The 20,329-nt window shown below is 36.4% G+C and overlaps 3 protein-coding genes across 4 annotated transcripts; 1 reads left to right on the forward strand and 2 right to left on the reverse strand.

Moving 5' to 3' along the window:
- Nucleotides 1-1,061: 1,061 nt before the first annotated feature.
- On the forward strand, nt 1,062-4,151 carry LOC131595484 (uncharacterized). The gene is made up of 2 exons (XM_058867833.1): nt 1,062-3,413; nt 3,564-4,151. Exons 1-2 carry the CDS (start codon nt 1,332-1,334, stop codon nt 3,987-3,989), a joined length of 2,508 nt encoding a protein of 835 aa, XP_058723816.1. The 5' UTR covers nt 1,062-1,331; the 3' UTR covers nt 3,990-4,151.
- Nucleotides 4,152-4,226: 75 nt separating this feature from the next.
- Nucleotides 4,227-7,009, reverse strand: LOC131595486 (elongation factor Tu, mitochondrial). Its single transcript, XM_058867837.1, has 12 exons — nt 6,853-7,009; nt 6,540-6,615; nt 6,372-6,464; nt 6,162-6,236; nt 5,892-5,996; nt 5,714-5,804; nt 5,412-5,617; nt 5,216-5,299; nt 5,071-5,136; nt 4,915-4,977; nt 4,599-4,839; nt 4,227-4,449 (listed from the first exon to the last, which is right to left on the reverse strand). The coding sequence occupies exons 1-12, from the start codon at nt 6,966-6,968 to the stop codon at nt 4,379-4,381; spliced, it is 1,287 nt and encodes a 428-aa protein (XP_058723820.1). The 5' UTR covers nt 6,969-7,009; the 3' UTR covers nt 4,227-4,378.
- Nucleotides 7,010-9,657: 2,648 nt separating this feature from the next.
- LOC131595485 (uncharacterized) lies at nt 9,658-13,439 on the reverse strand. 2 transcript variants are annotated; one of them, XM_058867835.1, is made up of 14 exons: nt 13,295-13,439; nt 13,133-13,172; nt 12,512-12,593; nt 12,273-12,376; nt 12,055-12,181; nt 11,882-11,976; nt 11,661-11,784; nt 11,468-11,548; nt 11,269-11,367; nt 10,981-11,139; nt 10,815-10,872; nt 10,629-10,696; nt 10,369-10,545; nt 9,658-10,264 (listed from the first exon to the last, which is right to left on the reverse strand). In XM_058867835.1, exons 3-14 carry the CDS (start codon nt 12,548-12,550, stop codon nt 9,866-9,868), a joined length of 1,530 nt encoding a protein of 509 aa, XP_058723818.1. In that variant the 5' UTR covers nt 12,551-12,593; nt 13,133-13,172; nt 13,295-13,439; the 3' UTR covers nt 9,658-9,865. The 2 variants fall into 2 exon arrangements, with proteins under 2 accessions (XP_058723818.1, XP_058723817.1); XM_058867834.1 differs by lacking the exons at nt 13,133-13,172; nt 13,295-13,439 and adding an exon at nt 12,934-13,117.
- Between the last annotated feature and the right edge of the window lie 6,890 nt (nt 13,440-20,329).

The following is a 20,329-nucleotide window of genomic DNA, read 5'->3' on the forward strand; positions in this document are numbered from 1 at the left end:
ACAAAATTTGTATAATATTTTACTATTTTCAGAACAACATATTATCGTTTGTTATCATTGTGCTTATCGTTTATTATCGTTTGCGCTTTTATTCGGTTCACGTTTTTATTATCCATATCAAAACTTAACTTCAATAATTTTTTTTAAGAAATCATTGTGAGCGGTTATTTTGGAGATGCATCTTCGAACACTTTTAAAACCTATAAAGAGTGTTTTCGGAGATACATCTCCAAAAACACCTCTTTTATTTTGTAGTACGTTCAAAAATCATCTCCGAAGAATATTTTGAAATTTTCATCTGATTTTCACTACCATAAGGTGTAATGAGAAATTCTCTTAAAAATAAGATTCAATGTCAATTGCAAAATTAGAGGGAATCTGTGTAACATTTCACAAAGTTGATGGGAAGTCAATGTAATTTTTTCTTAATTTGTCCCGTGCTTATTTATCTTATATCTTATATTTTAAGACGTATATGCTATTTTGTGCTTCAAATCTTATCAAGTATGAACATACACACACAAAAAAACACTCTGTCCTATCTTACGTGTACGTGTAAACTAAAAAACATGCACAACAAGTAACCAGGCATGCGTGGAGCCTGAAGAATCAAAATGTGATTATTGTGAGGTCTTTTTTTCCCTCCTTTTGCTTTCACTTTCTTGCCTACGCTTTCTGGGACCCAAAATATGAAAATGAAAGAAGCATTGACAGAAACCCCAATTTATTAACGTACACCTTATCATATTGACTTATTGAGTCAATATAGAGCCACCTCTGTCTTTTCCTTTACCTCAACGAATGACCCTATCAATTACTCCTCTAGTATCTAATTATTAATTTTTTCACTCCATTCTTAGTTATTATCTGATCACAATGAATGGCCATTAACATCTTACCACGTTCCAACTGATATTAATGCTTTGTATTGATTGAAATTGAGGGCTCCATGTTATGAATGTTAATCACAAATATTCATATTTTTTATTCAATAATTATTATGGACAGCATGCATTAGCAATGACATTAATGTATAAGACAACAAGCTACTAGCTTAGATACTCCACCACCTTGTTGGAAGCTAACAACAAACTTTCTAGACAAAAAAAGCAACTCAAGAGACATAGTGAAATAAGTTAACCCTTTCCCCAAGTTACCATAATTGCCACCAAAGCAATACTAACAAATATATAAGCGTGCCCTCTAACCTTTCCTTTCTAATTCATTCAATTCTATACTTATAAATCAAAACATATCTTCATTAAATTTCCATAAACTCTCACCCTTTTGTCTTGTTTCATATCATCATCATCATCATCATCATCATCATCATGGATCATAGACTTTATGAAGAAGAAGGAAGCATTCATCTAGAAGTTGGTGAACTTAGGAGACTAAGCGAGACAACGAGCAAAACCGCCACAATGTTTGAGCCTCGCCGTGGCCTTAGCAGTATAGAAAAAAGAGATAGTTGTGAAGCCGATAATGAAAATTCTAATGGTGAATCTTCAACATCAGTTAAAGCACCAGAAAAGAAACTTACCTTATTCGCGCTGCGTCTCGCCGTGCTTGAAAAAGCAGCTACTGGTTTGGGAACTCTTGGTTTTATATGGGCTACCGTTGTACTTCTCGGCGGTTTTGCTATTACCTTGGATAAAACAGACTTTTGGTTCATCACAATCATACTCTTGATTGAAGGAACAAGGATTTTCAGCAGGAGTCATGAGCTTGAATGGCAGCATCAAGCCACATGGTCTATTACGGAGTCGGGGATCTATAGTTTCAAGATGCTTAGAACAAGTTCGAATTTGATTCTTCAAAGTATAAAGAATCTTTGCAGGCCTATTAATGATGCTGTGAAGAAACACAGGAGAGACACGGTGGAGGCGAATGTAGTTACACCGAGGAGTTCGGATAACAGAAACACGAGGACAACGACTCGTACGTGGATTAGTTCAGATGTTCCGCTTTTGCCTTATGCGAAATGGTTTTTCCTTTCAAGGCATATCAGCAAGGTTTTGTATTGGCTTCAGCTTCTTTCTGCAACAGCTTGCGTGGTTCTGTCTTCGACGAAGCTCATCAGACATAATTACGGAGAGATTGCTAAGGGAGATACCGATAAGAGGAACCGCGCATCTGCTCTCAACATCTTTTACGCATTGGCTCTTGCAGAAGCTTTGTTGTTCTTAACTGAAAAGGCTTATTGGGAGTGGAAAATAAGTTACTGTGAGCTATTGGATGAGGTTAACAAAGAGTGTGAGTTGGGGCCATTAGGGATGGTTTCTATTCGGAGATTCTTTTATGATGCGTATTCGAGGTGTGTCAATGGAAGCATATTTGATGGATTGAAAATGGACATGGTTTCTTTTGCTATGGATCTATTGGCCTCAAACTCGCCTGATGAGAAGCTCATTGGAGCAAGAATTATTCGGCAATTCGCAAATAGCGAGAGGTTTTCGGACGATACGCTTCAAAAGATTGGAATTTCTATATCATTGGTGGAGAGACTAGTTGAGATGTTGAATTGGACAGATCACAAGGAAGAAGAACTTAGGCTATCGGCTGCAGAGATTTTATCGAAACTAGCCGGTAAGAAACAGAACTCTCTACGAATAGCCGGGATACCGGGAGCTATGGAATCAATATCATCTCTCCTACAAACTAGCAGAAATTGTATGCATGCTGCAGATGAAGTAGGAGAAAAGAAGCTCATATTTGACCACCCGAGTTACGGATTCTGGACATTTAACCATCTTGGACTACTCATTCTGAAAAAACTCGCGCACGATCACGACAACTGTGGAAAGATTGGAAACACAAGAGGCCTACTTCCAAAAATTGTAGATTTCACACACGCCGAAGAAAGCCTGCTCAAGAACGAAAATGTTACTCCGTCCCAAATACAAACTGTGAAGAGATCTCTGCAGCTGGTGAAGATGCTGGCTAGCACAACGGGAACCTACGGAAAACATCTTAGAAAAGAGATTTCAGAGGTAGTTTTCACAATCAGCAATATCAGAGACATTTTAAGACATGGTGAGAAACATCCCTTGCTACAGAAACTGAGCATAGAGATATTAACAAGTCTTGCGTTGGAAGAGGAAGCGACGGAGAGGATTGGAGGTACAGGTGGAGTGCTTAGAGAATTGTTCAACATATTTTTCAGACAAAGCATACCTGATAATCAGAAAGACGTAACAACTGTTGCTGGCGAGGCTTTAGCAATGCTGGCGCTAGAGAGCAAGTGCAACTGTCATCGGATTTTGAAGTTGAGAGTGCTCGGAAGGCTTGTGGAAGCATTGAAAGTTCCACTGATTCGTGTCAGTGCCGCTAGAATTCTAAGAAATTTATGCAATTACAGTGGATCAGAATGCTTCAATCAGCTAAAGGGAATCACAGCAGCAGCTCCCACAGTAAGTGTTATTTTGGTTTATCCATTAAGTAACAACAAATGAGGTTTATACTATGACCCTTTTTTGTATTAAAAACAAGTGTTTATCATATAAGTGCTTATTTATTTGCTATTTTTATGATCAATCTCTGACAGTTTCTCAACCTTGCAGGTACTTCAGGCAATCATGTTACAAGAGAACAAGCTACAAGAAGTGATGGTTGGGCTAGCAGCAAATGTTTTCACATTCATGTCTTCTTCTGAATCAAGATATGTGTTTCAAGAAGCTGGAATCACTGAGGCTGAATTGGCCAAAAAACTAGTCCAAATTCTCAAGAAAAATCAGTATCCAGCAACAAAGGTCCCAAGAATCAGGAGGTTTGTGATTGAGCTGGCTATTTGGATGATGAAAGACAAAAGAGAAAATATAAATAATTTTAAGGATTTGCGAATGGAAGAGGTGTTGGAAGATGTATTAGAGACCACGTCAGAGCTCGAAAGCTTTAACGTTTTCTCTGGTACCGTCGGTCTAAATCGACACAATCTAACAATTCACACACTGGTTGAGACAGCTTTGAAGTTGCTGGAAGACAAGTAGAAAAAATCAAACACAGTACATTGTTGCAAGATCAATAATCCATGTTGACTCAGAGCAATCACTGTAATAATGTACCTGTATTGTACATATATGTGTGTAATTTTCAAGGGCTAGAGAGAACTATAGCCTTATTCAGTAATTTATTAATTAATTTATTTTTTTATGATTCAATGTTATTATTTGAATTAAATTAAACATAGTTTTCATTTATCTAAATCTACTATTATAATTCTCAGACAGATAAAACAGACACATTCAAAGGGAACCAACATTTCAAGTGTCAAAAATAGTCTAATCATAGATTCCTCCCTGCATACTGGTATCAGCCCCTACTTGCGACTTAATTACAAATCACTCGACAAAGAGTTTATGGACTGCCAATCAACATTCTAGGCAATCACTTTCGAGACCACTCCTGCACCAACTGTCCGGCCTCCTTCTCTCAAAGCGAATCTTTGTCCTGTTAATAATTAAATGACTGTCGTAAGATTATACTGTCGAATGTGGTCGGTCACACACAAAAAATGTTGGATATATGAAATCAAAGAGTTCAAGCTTTTTTTATACGACATAAATTATAATTTGATTGATTAATGAGATTATGCTTACCAAGTTCAAGAGGAACAGGTAATATCAGCTCAAAAGTTGCAGTCACATTATCACCAGGCATAACCATCTTGACGTTTTCAGGTAATTGCACCTTTCCAGTAATGTCTGCAGTCCTCAGGTAAAACTGAGGCATATAGTTAGAGAAAAAAGCAGTGTGACGGCCACCTTCATCTTTTGAGAGAACATAAATCTCCGCTTCAAACTTCTTATAAGTTTTCAACGCACCAGGCTTCGTGATAACCTGTAATAGAATTTTTTTGACGTGTTAGTTTCTACTTTTTCTTTTTGTCTCTGAATCAAAAACAGTTTTACTCACCATTCCCCGCTGTACATCATCTCGCTTAAGACCTCGTAGAAGAAGTCCTACATTATCACCAGCCTAGAAATGTACACATATTATTCAATTATCCACTGATCAAAACCGCGAGGAAAATAAAGTTGAGGATAAGAAGAGTTATATGATTTTACTCACTTGCCCTCTATCCAAAATTTTCTTGAACATTTCCACACCAGTTACAGTAGTCTTCACAGGTGGACCCTATAGACAAAAGATTGATAAATAAAAACAACTTAAACTACAAAGCGAAAAACCTGTAGGCCATTAATTTTCTGTGTACCTGTGTTAGTCCTAGTATTTCAACCTCTTCACCAACTTTGATAGTGCCTTGTTCAACACGACCAGTGACAACAGTTCCACGCCCCTTCACACAATCCGAAGATGGTGGAAAGAATATCAGGAGAGTGAATACAAAACAGAATATGGCACTGCATCATGAATGAGAAAATTTTACGTTACGACGTATTTCTACTTACCTGAATAGAGAAAACATCTTCAATTGGCATTAAAAAAGGCTTGTCAAGCTGCCTGACGGGATCAGAAATGTATTCATCGACAGCATCCATTAGTTTCAAGATAGCTTTCTTTCCAAGTTCTTCATTAGTCCCTTGCAAGGCAGACAGAGCTGAACCTCTCACAATTGGGATCTCATCCCCGGGAAATTTGTAGAAATTAAGTAGTTCTGCAAAAAAGTTGTTTGTAAAAGAATACACATACATTAGCAAAAAGTGTTAGATTTTTTTTCTTCTCATTCAATTATGAGATAAGAGATTTATACCGCGAAGTTCCATTTCGACAAGTTCAAGTAACTCCAGATCATCAACGGTATCTACTTTATTTAGAAAGCAGACCAATGATGGCACACCAACCTGCAAAGAAAAGCGTATGATCTTAGTATGCTTTTGGCTAGTTCACCAAAATTTTCTTTCGCATCTTAACAAAAATGATCTACAAACCTGACGAGCGAGGAGTATATGCTCCTTAGTTTGAGGCATTGGACCATCTGGAGCAGAAACCACAAGGATTCCACCATCCATTTGTGCAGCTCCAGTTATCATATTCTGTAATTTCGCCAAACGAAATAAGAATAATGACAAGATTCAGGAGTGTTAACCACAACCACAAACAAGTTTCAGGAGCAGTAAATAGAGTCACAATGCATACCTAAAATCAAAATAATAGTATGTCTCCAACTAGAGCACTATATGATTGATGATGAAGGTTACCTTAACATAGTCTGCGTGTCCAGGGCAATCAACATGAGCATAATGCCTCTTTGCTGTCTCATATTCAACATGAGCCTGCAAGATCAACAAGATAAAACCTATGATTAGCTTAAGAGTAAGTTTAACAAAATTCAATACTTGAAACTGTCACAAGATGCATGATTTGAGTATGGACTTGAAGGAAGTATTAGAAAATAAACTATGTATTACCGTAGCAATGGTAATTCCTCTTTTCTTCTCCTCAGGAGCCTTGTCTATTTCATCAAAAGCAATGGCCTTGGCTTTACCTTCATCAGCTAGTACCTGTTCCACAAAATCAATCAATCAATTCACTTGTATAATATATCATATATAAAGTATTGAAATCAGCCCTCAAACCTTTGTAATCGCAGCAGTTAATGTTGTTTTGCCATGATCTACATGCCCAATTGTGCCAACATTTAGATGAGGCTTTCTGCAAATAAAAAAAGAAACAATAATAACCACTTTCATTCATTGATAAAATAGAAGTGATTGAATATTATATAACAACATGTGTAGATTTTATAGACACGCTTTCAATCTGAAGTATCATCGGCCTTATATAATAATGTGTGATGTGCATGATTACATATTTACATGCATATATAAGTTATATAAGCATTGTACAACAAGAAATGATAAATGTAGTTAGGGTTTAATTATATATTACGTTCGTGTGAAAGTGGCCATGGATCTGTGAAGAGATGCAACATTGTTGTTAGTGGAAGAAGATATGAAATGGAAAGATAGGAGAAGGCGTTTTCTGAAGAAAGCAACGGAAGCCATTGGAGAATGTTAGAAATGGAAGGAATGAACGATTCAGAGAGAAGTGAAGTGATCGTTGTTGAGTGAGTGTGGGAGCAGTCGCAGGTTGTTAGTTCATGAGGAAAATTCTTAGGTGGACACGGACCTAAGAATTTGTTTTACACACAACCAATCACATAATTTTAATTAATTAAAAAATAAATTAACTATTTTCTCTCTCCTTCATAATCTCAACCACCCCATGAATCCAATTAAAAACAAAATTAAAATAAAAATAAATTAAAAATTACTCCCTTCTTATTGGTTGTGCCTAAAAATATAGATTTATGACGGTGTCCATGCAATAATTGCTCAGTTCATGATGTGGTTGGCGCTGTGATTAAGTGACACGTTATGAACTGAATCCGCACAAATATACAACGTTAATCAAGTCACGGATACTATATTCATGCATGTCTAATTAATACTACCTCCGTTCCTTTTTATAAGAGACATCTCACTTTTTAGATTCATTGAATAATCAATGTATCTAGTCTATAAACAGACCAAATACATTGGTTATTCAATGAATCTAAAAAATGACTTGTCTCTTATAAAAAGGAACGGAGGTAGTATTATCTATTGTTATTTTTAAATTATTTTGTTTCACTAATGACGGAAAATACACTACTAGTAATTAATTAATAATATTAATTTTGTTAAATTGTTGTTGTGTCTTTTATAATTTTATTGCACTTTTTAATATGTTGCATATCTTTTCATGACATCAAGATCTCCTTCGCAATTTGGTGACTTGGAAGTCCATCTTATAAGCCTTATGTAACATTCGAACTAAAATTAGGAACTGAGTATTTAGTTAAAAATTTTATTGTTTTCTTAATTTTAATCATATTAGCATGCTAGTCAAAATCGCGATCCCCTTGTAGGATAATACGATTTGGCGATCTCGTAATCCCCCACTACGTTAGAGAATGACCGGCATCAATTTTTGGTAGGCGCAACCGGAATCGCCACAATAACAAATGAAAACGGTAGAATTGGCTTTTTGAGAAGAATTGTTGTTTTTGTTCAAAGCCCCAAGAATTCGGGCTTGTGGGCCGGGTTCGTGACCCGGTTCAAAAAACCTTAAAAAAACGTTTCTTTTCTGAATTGAAATTTGGAACATTTTTCTCTCTCGTTATTTTAATGGTTTCTGCCTAATTAAAATGAGTAATCAATACCACCCACCCAATAATAAATGATTTAGGCAACTTTCTAATATACATGCATGATTAGTGTAACTTTCCAAAATACACCAATTTCCTCCTATTCACTCCATATCTCGCCTTAAATACAACAATTATCTCATAATATTAAATATTTCATTTCTATCTTCTCTCTCACATTAAGAACAACATGTGAGAGTTTCAACCTTTCTCCAATGACTTCAAACTCTGTTATTGGAGCTTTAGTTGTTGGTGTTTTTTTAAATGTTTTGTATTATTTTTAAGGGTTAAATATGTTTTTTTCCCTCATAAATATTATAGATTTCGTATTTAGTCCTCTATATATTTCTTTTAAAGAGTGATTTTTTTAAAATTTTCCATCCATGTCGCTCCTACTAACCTTTAACAGAGTTGACGTGACACTGTCACGTGGCAATGCCAACATGACAAAGATGACATGGATGCCATGTGAAATTTTGTCCCCATTTTATATTTTTTATATAAATTTTATTTATAGCGACAAATATTCTGTCACAAATTTCGTCGCTAACATGAACAACATGTAAAATTCCGTCGCTAACATGAACAACATGTAAAAACACAGAATCTGTAGCTAATCTATATAGCTAATCGGTAACAAATTCGCTAATCTACCGCTAATCCGTAACAAATTCTTAGCTAATTCAAACACATCATGACCTAGACTTCATTTTTTTCATAATATTTTTTTTTTTGCAATAAAGTTAATCACTTTATACGGATATCTCTCACAAAATTTTAATTTTTTTTAATTAAGATGAATTACGAGACAATTTTCTTTAAAATGGAAACTCCGCATTGCGTGGTGTTTGATAACACCAACATAATGATGTTTGGATCCTCCCATTATGGACATTGAAGTTGCAATTTTAGAGACTTTAATCTCATTGAGAGGGGGTAGGGGAGGGGGATATGCTTTCCAAAACCATTTTCTTCTTATAAGTTCTTGATATGTAGAACCGGCAGAGGCATTATGCCTTCCAAAAACCTTTATTTTCATATTATCTCGGGGATGGCAAGTTTCATGTAGCATTTCCATTTTTTGCATTAGATTACTGTGGCTACATACTGATTGGTTTAGTTGGTTGAAATTCACTTCACAAAGGTCGCAAATTCAACTTCCGCTGTCGATATGACAACCCCTTTAATGAATAATCTGCAAGTATTTTGGTAAGCAGTCTTTGAGATCTGACCTGATCAAAAAGACTAACTTAAAATCAACAATGCTATTTAGTACAACCGTGAACCATTCACGAACACAAAAGCCGAAGTGCCTCACATTGTGTGGTGTCGAGTTCCATATTTGGCCCAAAAAGGGCAAGAGTGGTGATGTAAATATGGGTCCAAACATTTGAAATAACGTCTGAACTAAAATAGACAAGAACATACATCATGGTAGGAAACATGAGGTAAAACTCAATTGCATCCAAGGAATGTTTGGAACATCATGCATAAGCATGGGGCAATAAATAACAAATCCAGCAACTTTTGTTTGTATGGGTAAAAAAACACAACAATCCTCTCTTACAGTCAAACAACATTAACTGATATGTTCGAATAACTCAATCCTGCAAAATTTACACACACAAAACTTGTTTCTAACTACAAACTTTTTTCTTTACTGACAAATAATGTATAACAACTTCCTGTAAATAAATAAGACTAACTAGCTAACTATTTTAGTCGGTTGTGACTGTTTCGTAAAAAGTTGAAATCCCATCGACGCATTAATCCGTTCATCACATGCCCTGCTGGATTCCTAATGACAGTTAATGTAGCTTTCGTTTTATGTGATATGTCAATCTCAGATGAAGAACATTTCATGCTAGCAGAACTATCACAATGAGAAGAACTTGATGAAGAGTCCAGTGATGGTAGCGATGGAGCCGTGTTTGAGTCCACTTTCAAGGGCTCGCATACAACAGATGCTGCAGAAGTGGTTTCTGTCTTTATAGATTTGGAAATCTTATATGAAGAATCATCTTTATTCGATGAATCTAATGGAGGTTGTTCTACCTGTGGATTTTGTATTTTTCCGTCTTTTAAGGATTCTATCACAGCTTCCATCAACATCTGAAAATAATATCAAGTCAATGGAAAAAAAGTAAAAAACTAATTCATTTTTTATTCAAAATTTTTACGAATGCGTAATATGCATAGCGAACAAGTTGACTTACTCTTTGCTCTTCCTCTGCATTAGATGGAACGCCGGTAAGGTCATCGAGATGATATTCCACATACTGATCATCATCGTCCATCGTGGTAGGAACGCGGGGATCATAGAGATGACCATTGGACAGTTCAAAGCTAAGCATTGTTGATGGTGATGACGAAAAATCATCACATTTTTCTTCCTGTTAGACAAGAATATCATGCAAAATTAGTGAATCCGGTTCCTTCATAGCTTCTTCATAGTTTAGAGAAAATAAACACAGACCTCCATCCTACTCATCGGTTTTTTTTGATGAACTTGCTTCGTGGCATCCATGGTGCTTGTTGATGATTCTGCAATTAGCAAAGAAACAATTAGGATATTTTCACAAGGTCACTCACTATATGCATAGATAAACAAACAATATAGACAAAATAGATGACAGATACTAGGTCATTATTTGAGCCTTGCCTTTGTTTTCGGACGGTTCATTGTGATAGTCTAATTCATGCACGGATCGCCAAACATCCTGAGTAAAAAACAGTAGAGTTTAAAAAAAATTTATGGAATGTAATTTTGTATTTTGTATTTTGAATGAAATGGAAAACTGTAAGAGGTGAATGAATGGTGAATTTACCTTACCAAAGAAATCATTAGTAAAGTCGAAAAAAGATTCCCCGAGCTCGTCCTCTGGAGGTTGAAGAACATTGTTAAAAAAGATGTTTATGGAATCAAAAAAGAATTGAGGACGCGGCGAGTTGTGATCTCCATCAAATTTAATTGTGTTTCTGTCTCCCTACAAGCATAAACAGCCATAAAACAAATAGCAGATGAAAACGGTATGAAAGTCAAAAACTTCTATAAAGTAACCGAAATTTACAAAATGTCATGAAGACTTATATAGTAATCTTAAAAACATATTTACCATGTAAGCCTCGAGGATGCGATCTGAGTGACGGGGATGTATGAAATCATCATCAATGCCATGCCCTAGTAGAGCAGGGACATAGCAAGATTTTGCTGCCTGCGATGCAAACAAATAATGAAGGAAAACATCAAATTATAGCAAATAATAGTACATTTTCTCATTAAACAAACTTCTATAGTTAAAAACAAATAAAAACCTTAATGGTATTCAAGTCCATTATATCAAATTTGGCCTTCTTCTGGATTGTTCTTCGCATGTATCGAATTGCATACTTCACCTGTAACATAGGAAATAAGCTTCATTTGTTGTGCATATTACTTCAAATATGCAATGGGATCATATATCAAATGTTTGACTATTATTTACATCCTAAAATGTAATTCACTCACAGTGAATTTTGGGAGACGGAATCTGTATGTATCGACAAGTTCCATCATCAAATCAACCAAATCAGAGAAGGGACTGTCTAAAACCATCCCTGCAATTGAAGGATCTTCAGCAGCATACATAAGGCTGCAAGGAGTTAAATTGTCATCAGTAAGAACATAACTTCAATTTAATCTCATTCAAATTATACGGTCAGTTGAAGAAGTGAATAATGAAAACTAACCTAGTCACAGCGCCCATTGAGCGTCCCCATAGACCAATGAGGGAAACACTTTCATCCGTCCGCAGATAGTTGACCACGGCCTTCAGGTCGTCCTTCTGAAAATAGATAGATGTAAGATCACACTTAACAATGTTAACAGCATTCTTTCATACAATTATCGAGCAAACACTTACTTCATTCCAACCAAGAGTGACGTGTTCCCCACCAGAAACTCCTGATCCCGAGAAATCAAGAGCAAAAACTGTAATATTTGAAGGAAGTAAAACCATAGCAGTTTCACTAGCATCTACCCTGCATCCACTGCCATAATCATTGCACAAAGTAAGCACAAACTTATAAAACTAATACCAACTAAGCATCGCAAAAAAGAGGCACAGTGTCCTAGAGTCACCTGTTTCCATGACAATATATCACGCACGGTAGCGGCTTTCCATCAGGACTGACTATAGGCATGTAATGACTGCATTGAAGCACATCACCGCGGCTGTTTTTTATCTGAAAAATATCAAATATTACTCGAAAGCTTCATAATTCAGGTCATCAGTTCATCTGTATATATAATTACCATGGAAACAAACAATCCAATTCTTTAAACGAGATAACGAATTCATTGTCAAACCAGAACCATACCTCGACATCCTTTCGTTGAAACCATTTCCCTTTTAGCATGAACTCACAATCCAATAGATCACTTTTTGGATCATATTCAGCTCTGCATAACATAACAGTTACAATCACATTTTCCTATAACTAAGGATTATAGATAATAATAGAATTCAAGAAACATAACTAGAAAAGAAGATAATTTTCACCAATTTATATAACATGATTTACAGATCCCATTTTCAGAAACCAAAAACAACATAAACTTACCATATAAAGTAAGAGTTACATAACAGAAAGCATAGATCTCAAATTTCAAACAAAACAAACATTGAACAAAGATAACAAAACGAAGATATTTCAGAAAAAGACTAAAAACAAAAACATAGTACTCCATCAAATTCAAACTGAACTAGGACCCCAACATAAGAACAAAGAAAATACAATACCTTGGGGGACGAATGATGAACTTGACAAGTTGTTCCATGTTTTCAAATAATCAAAGATGATAAATTTCAACAGATATGTATCAATGTTTTGTCATAAAAAAAATTGCACTTGTTACAAGGTAGAGAAAGAGAGAGACAAGTGAGAGACAAAAAAGAAGAATTAAAGATTAAGAAACAGAAAGAAAAGGACTGGACCAACCTGTATTGTCTTTTGTTCCCTTTAAACTATGTATCTTTTTCTTTTGTTGGAAAAAACAATCAAACAAAATAAGAAAAACATAAAAACATTTAATAATACTATAAACAAACAAATAAAGGAATTATTGTTGTTGTCAAAAAGCATGTACAGATTAAGATTAACCTGCAGGGTTGCTTTGCTTGGTGGCATATATTATGGTGCTGGCAGAATATTGGAAGAATTTATTCATAGTTTTAAACCCAACAATGTGAAATGGCATTTCAAATTATTCGGAATAATCATTACTCGTGCCATTTAGATATGGAAATTATATCCACACTCTTTTGAATTTTTTTTCAATCATAGCTTGCAATAGCTAGCAATTATAGTTGGACCTACTTTGAAAATTTATTTGTCAACTTAGGAAATATCGAGCTAGGAGAAGTTTTTGTAGAGTACTCAATCTCTTTTAAAATACTCCATCACTTTAGAATGATTTAGTAAATAAAATAGGTTTTCAAATAAATATCAATTTTAAATCGAAAAAATAAATATCAATTTCACTTTTTGAAATGAGTGTTATTTTACAATTGGGTCATTTAATTAGTATTGTATACTTTATTTTCAAAATATTAGTAACGGTGTTGCAAAAGTGTTATGAAAATGACACACAAACATAAAAAGACGCATAAATATTATCGTCAATAGTGTGATGATGCATGTCATCAGTTTGGTCTTCCACATACTGTTAGATATAGGTATGATAATCCTGGATATCTTCAAGAATCGTGTTCGTTCACTTTCCGAACAAAGTATTTCGACCCTATTCTTGTCTGGGTTCACGAAATCTTTGCGGGGATAATTCTCGAAGAACAATCTGTTTCTAACAATGGAGAACAGATCAGAATATAGAGGAAGTATGTAATTTCGTATACCAAATCGAGACCAAAAGACTCCTTATATAGGAGACCAATAATAGAAACGAACAGAGACACCTTTTCGGAAAAACAGTTATGTCTGTTGAAAACGGGTGCAACTATTCAAACGAATTGTTATGTCCGTTGGGAAAGGGTGCAACTATTCAAACGAAAATTTTGCTCGGGACGCTGCCCCGCACCCCGCCCGCTGACCTGGCAGCGGGACCCCAGCCAGGGGCGCTGCCCCGTTTCTATTATTCGTATTCAATTGCACGTTTGGCTCTACGAGCGTGCACTCCGCACTACCCTAACTCGTTTCAAGCTTAACGCATATTTGCATCAGCCTACAGTAAATCACATTATTACCAAAATACATTGATGATACTAAAATCACCAACACATACAATATTCATCTAACATGCAGTATAGATCGACCAAATTAGTGACACCTCTGTTGTACTCATGGATCCACTCCAAGGCAACTAAGTATCTCAGGTAGATAACATCCACATAAGTGACACTCTTCTATACAAAAATGGATGTGCGAATCAAGTACAACATGTATGATCTCAATGCGTATGCTCTATGCTGCGCAACTTGCTCATCATCACAAGCGACCGGATCTGCTGCATGTAGTTGTTGTTGTGAATATAATCTCTCTAGGAATCGAAACCTGGCATGAGCCCCTCATAGGGCTTCAAACTCATTTATGGCATCCCCTAGGTCAGCTCCCAAATAGTATACCATCATCTCTAGTGCATCATCTCTATTAATCTTGTTGTGGTCTAACAGTCTACCCATGATCGGTAGATGCAGCAGACACGAGACACCATCAAGTGCGATAGACATATCATGTGGAACTGGAAAAGATGAAGTCTCTGAGTGTCATCTCTCTACAAACATAGACAACATACCATGGTTAATTGTAACGCCTCCATAACGTTCTACAACTCATATGAAGGTTAATGGCATAAATGTTGTCCATGCCAACATAAAAAATAATGCATCGATAATTAAAACAACCTATTAAACACATTACTCATTTAAATAACATATCTAAAATCCTATTACATAACCTCATGCTCAATTTCTACAAATGTACATAGAAATAAAAAGGTTTAGAAAAATTAAAATTTTATCAAATGTGAGTTAGTTTGATGTTGAGTGACCTCTTTGATCGATTTGATGTTGATGGAAAAGGCTTTGAAGTGAATTGAATGACATTGAGAAAATGTGAGTTGAGATTGAGATATCATTATGGCAACAAACCCATTTCGATGAAGAAGCGAACGAGATAGGTCTAAAATAATGCGCAAAGGATATGATTGGCGAACTACGAGAAATCGCCCATATCCGAGAGTTTGCTACCAAACGGAAGGCCACAAGGAGATACAACTCCAAGGTAAAATTTGTAACACCCTTCTAATACCCCGCATAAATGTTTAACAATAATCAGAGTAAAACATGAAAAGGGCATTACAACTTCCATATAATTAAAATAATACTCATGTCATGCCATAAAAAAAAAGAACGTTAAACCAAATTATTCAGATTAACATGTTAACACAGCGGAAATATCTTTTAACATCTGAATAATGAAACAACCAAAGTCATTGACTTAAAACACCACCATAATAAAACACCCAATAAAAGAGTTTAACAATTAACTCTAAATAACGTCCCCAGTGTTACACGACCAGAGCATGACCCTACCGACTCTAACGAATTACTTGACGAGCTAATCCTCACCAAGTACAAAAGCTACTCCTCAATCTGAAAAATAATCAACAGTAAGGGTGAGTCTCATTCGCAATTAAACAATGTTATCAGTTCATAAACGATAAAACATCAACAGTATAATATTCACCCAACGTCATCGTATATTCAGGCTATACACACATACATCAAACACACAATCATTATAACATTGGACAACTTCCATTCATGTTATAATAAATCAAACACCTAATGCAATGCAACTACATGCATGTGGTACCAATCATGGGACAAACCCATCTCACCGATCCACCATCGTCAAGGATACGGCGACACCCACTCACTAATTCCACACAATGGGAATTAGCTACCACTGATCCACCATCGTCAAAGACCAGCCACGTAATGATTATGAAATGCATGCAATCAACCAAGACATGCTCATCATCAACATCCATCAACGATTCATAATCATGCATCCACAACACACACAGTATACTCATATCGCAACCATTTGATATTCATCACAACATCAACATAGCAAATAAATTGACGCATACCACCGCATAAATGCAATTATCACTTATGCATACAAGTATAATTCACCACCAAAAATACCGATTTTTTTTTAAATAAAATCAAGCTACTGCTCTCTAATATATTTTATTAGATAGGAAATGAAATTATCGACCCAACGCCGAAAACGGCATCCAAAACAGATTTACGGTTCAAAAGATACGAATTTTTGAAGATAAATATTTTTCGTAAAAGCTGCAGCGTAACGGGTTACGAAAAGGCGTAACGGGTTACGAAAATAATTTTTCAAAAAAAAGCTTCAGCCGTAACGGGTTACGAAAAGGCGTAACGGGTTACGAAAATAATTTTTCAAAAAAAAGCTTCAGCCGTAACGGGTTACGAAAAGGCGTAACGGGTTACGAAAATAATTTTTCAAAAACTGTTTCAGCCGTAACCGGTTACGAACAACACCGTAATCGGTTACGAACCCGTAACCAGCCCAAAAACCCCATTTTTCACAGCCGTAACCGGTTACAAGCCCAACCGTAACCGGTTACATCACCTGTGACAACAAAAAAAGCACTTTTGACAGCAACTTATTTCCATCCAAACATACACCAAATCGAGTCATTTCAACCACACACGAAAAACAGAATCAATTCACAATCATTCCATGTTATTTCATGCCTCAACAACACATCCAAACATAATTAAACATCAAAAACATGCATTAACACATAATTTATCAATTTGAACCTAAATGTCAAAACCCCAACCTAGAACATACTCCTCTATTGAATCAATATCATACAAATCTTAATCTTATCATCTACAACCCGATAATAGAGGTTAATCGGAAGAGTCCCCCCTTACCTGAAGGTTGATTCTTCGCTCTTCCTCGCGTCGCACTTCTTTGCTTCTCTGCTCTTTCACGTTCAGACTTCTCTTCTCCTTTTTGGTTCTCTTCCCACAATTCCTTCTTCTTTTCTATTTTGTGAAAATAAGCTTATCATTAGCAATGGGCTTCACCACTGACACCCCCCTTCTACTAAAAGCGACACTGGCCCATTAGCCACATCATTCCATTTTTCTCAATTAACTCAAATAATTCTAATATTTAATCCAAAAATCAATTAAATTAAATAAAGAATTTGATGGGGTGTTACAAAATTGAGGTAGATGCAAGAGGGTGACCTAGTAATAAAGAAATTACTCATACCTGCACAGCAAGGGAAGCTACAACCTAATTGGGAAGGACCATATCACATATAGCAAAAACTCTCTTACGGAGCGTACAAGTTGCAGGATCTTCAAGGACCACTTCTACCCAGGACTTGGAACACTCTTCATCTCTGACATAATTAAAGTTAGAATTATTGGTAAATCTCCAATAAACATCATGCCCGTGTAATTCAAAACAATTATTCAAGTGATTATTTTCACCAGGGATGCTCCCTCTTTAAAATATCTTTTACAATGGACTTACATGGGAAGATTCTTGCTGCCTCTTAAACAAATATACATATCTAGACTTTCACGGGAAAATTCTTGCCACCCCCTATAGGTGATTACATTTGTTGTACATCCGCTGGAAGATCTTTATCGTCCCTCGAGGCAATTACATTTGCTATAATTCCATAAGAAGATCCTTGTCTCCCCTCGAGGCGATTACATTTGTTGGACATCCACAGGAAGATCCTGTCCGCCTCTTAATGCAATATACATAGGTGGAATTCCACGGGAAGATCCTTATTGTCCCTCGAGGTTATTATATTTGTGGGACTTCCATAGGAAAATCCTTGCCGCCCATCGAGGCGATTACATACGCTGGACATCCACAAGAAGATCCTTTCTGTCTCTTAAGGAAATGTACATAGCTATACTTCCACAATAAGATCCTTGTCAACCATCGGGGTGATTACATCAGCTGGACTCCCACGGGAAAATCCTTATCGCCTCCCAAAGAAAAATATTAGAACGTTGGACCTTCATTGCAGGATCATTTTCGCCTTCATGGGTTATGCTAATAAGTTGACCAAAACACGCCTGAGAGGTGCGGCATATATCAAGGCTCTGAGACTTGATTTCCAGTCTTGTTTGAGGGCTTGGTGGAAGTCCCGCCTACAATTTTAACGCGCCTTGCCTGAGGGACTCAATGTCCTATCAGTCGGGTTGTGCATTACATCATCTAAAGAACTTAGACTCCTCAGACTAATTAGACTCTCGCGTGAGTGAATAAGTGTCTCCTTAAGTGGGACTATTTCCAATAAAACACGACTAATAAATGTGACATATATCAACCCCCTGAGACTTGATTTCTAGTCTTTCTAGAGGGATCGGTGGAAGTCCCGCCTGAAAGGTTAATGTGTCTCGCCTAAGGGACTCAGTGCCTCATTAGACGGGTTGTGCATTACGACGTCTGAGGAACTTAGACTACTCAAACTAATTAGACTCTCGCCTGATGGTCTTAGTGTCTCCTCGGTGGAAGTCCCTCCTAAAAGGTTAACACACCTCATTTGTCGGACTCAATGCCCCATCAACCGAGCCATGCATTACAGCATGTGAGGAATTTAGACTCTTGAAAAATATTTAGAATCTCTCCTGAGAGACTTAGTGTCTCCTCGGGCAGGACTATTTGCAATAAAACACGCTTAAGAGGTGCGACATATATCAAGCCCCGAAGACTTGATTTCTTGTCTTGCTAGAGGGCTTTGTGGAAGTCCCGCCTAAAAGGTTAATGTGCCTCGCCTGAGGGACTCAGTGCCCCATCAGTCGGGCCATGCATTACAATATATGAAAAACTTAGACTCCTCCAACTAATTAGAATATCTCTTGAGGGACTTAATGTCTCCTCGGGCAGGACTATTTCTAATAAAACATGCCTAATAGCCACGGCATAAATCAAGCCCCAGAGACTTAATTTCTAGTCTTATTATAGGGCTTGATGGAAGTCATGTCTAGAGAGTAAACGCCTCACCTGAAGGACCTAGTGTCTCGCCATCCAAGCTACGCATTATTATGTCTAGAAGAGCTTGGACTTCTAAGGTCAATAAACCTTGAAAGGGGAAACACTAGATCTCAGGATACTCTTATTAAGTCGCGGGTAAAAAACACTCTTCCTTCCTCCGAAATCCTCGTGCCTAAGGGACTATGTAGTGTTATATTTGTAAAAGACCTTTTCTAAGGAGATGTTATGGGACCTCCCTAGGAGAAGGATACGACGTAAGGTCGCCCGATGGGAGGTATCACCTCACCCGTATGTCTTCCTCTCCGCACATGAAATAACGTTAGATAAGAGGTGTCTTGGATATAGAGAAAATCAGGTTCATTACTGATTTGCATCTCCTTTATAAATAGGAATTCAACTATCCACCATTTGACAAAGTAGGTGGTGGCCTTTTCCGAGGGAACCCTAGGTTCTAGAGGCCTTTATAAATACATCTCCCATCAAGGGGAAAAGGGAGACTCTAATTCATACTCACCTTATAATACATAAAAGAGCACCACACTCTCTATAACTGTAACATACGATTAACCTAACCGCCTGCCTGCAAATAAACAGCACCGACCACCAACAGGTCCTCTCACCTCACGTGAGTTGGTCCTATAAATAGCCTCAAAACCACCGTATACGACTACTTGCCACTGTGAGCAAACCCTCACTACCAAAGCGTGTTATACCCCAACTACGACCTTTGAGTCTCCTTGCCCTTGCAGAAGGAACATTCACACATCACACCTGTGTTTTTTACTAATACAACATTGCTAATGAATGTTATAGAAATATTCAATATAATGCATCAATTTTTAATTAAATGAAAATAATTATTTTAAATCCTTACATGATACACTTTTTAATTAAAAATGCATCAATTTTGTATTTTTTTTATTGTACTCATTTATTCATCATAACTCTTTAATTTTTATTTGAAAATAAATTCTTTTAATTTTTAATAAGTAGTTCGTGTTGGAATTAAACTCAAACCTTTGAGTAACACCTTATCACTATACAATGACAATGAAAAAGAGAGAATTTGGGGAAAAGGTGAATTATGGTTTACGAAAATAA

This window comes from Vicia villosa, linkage group LG4 (assembly GCF_029867415.1).
Source record: "Vicia villosa cultivar HV-30 ecotype Madison, WI linkage group LG4, Vvil1.0, whole genome shotgun sequence".
NCBI lineage: Eukaryota > Viridiplantae > Streptophyta > Magnoliopsida > Fabales > Fabaceae > Vicia > Vicia villosa.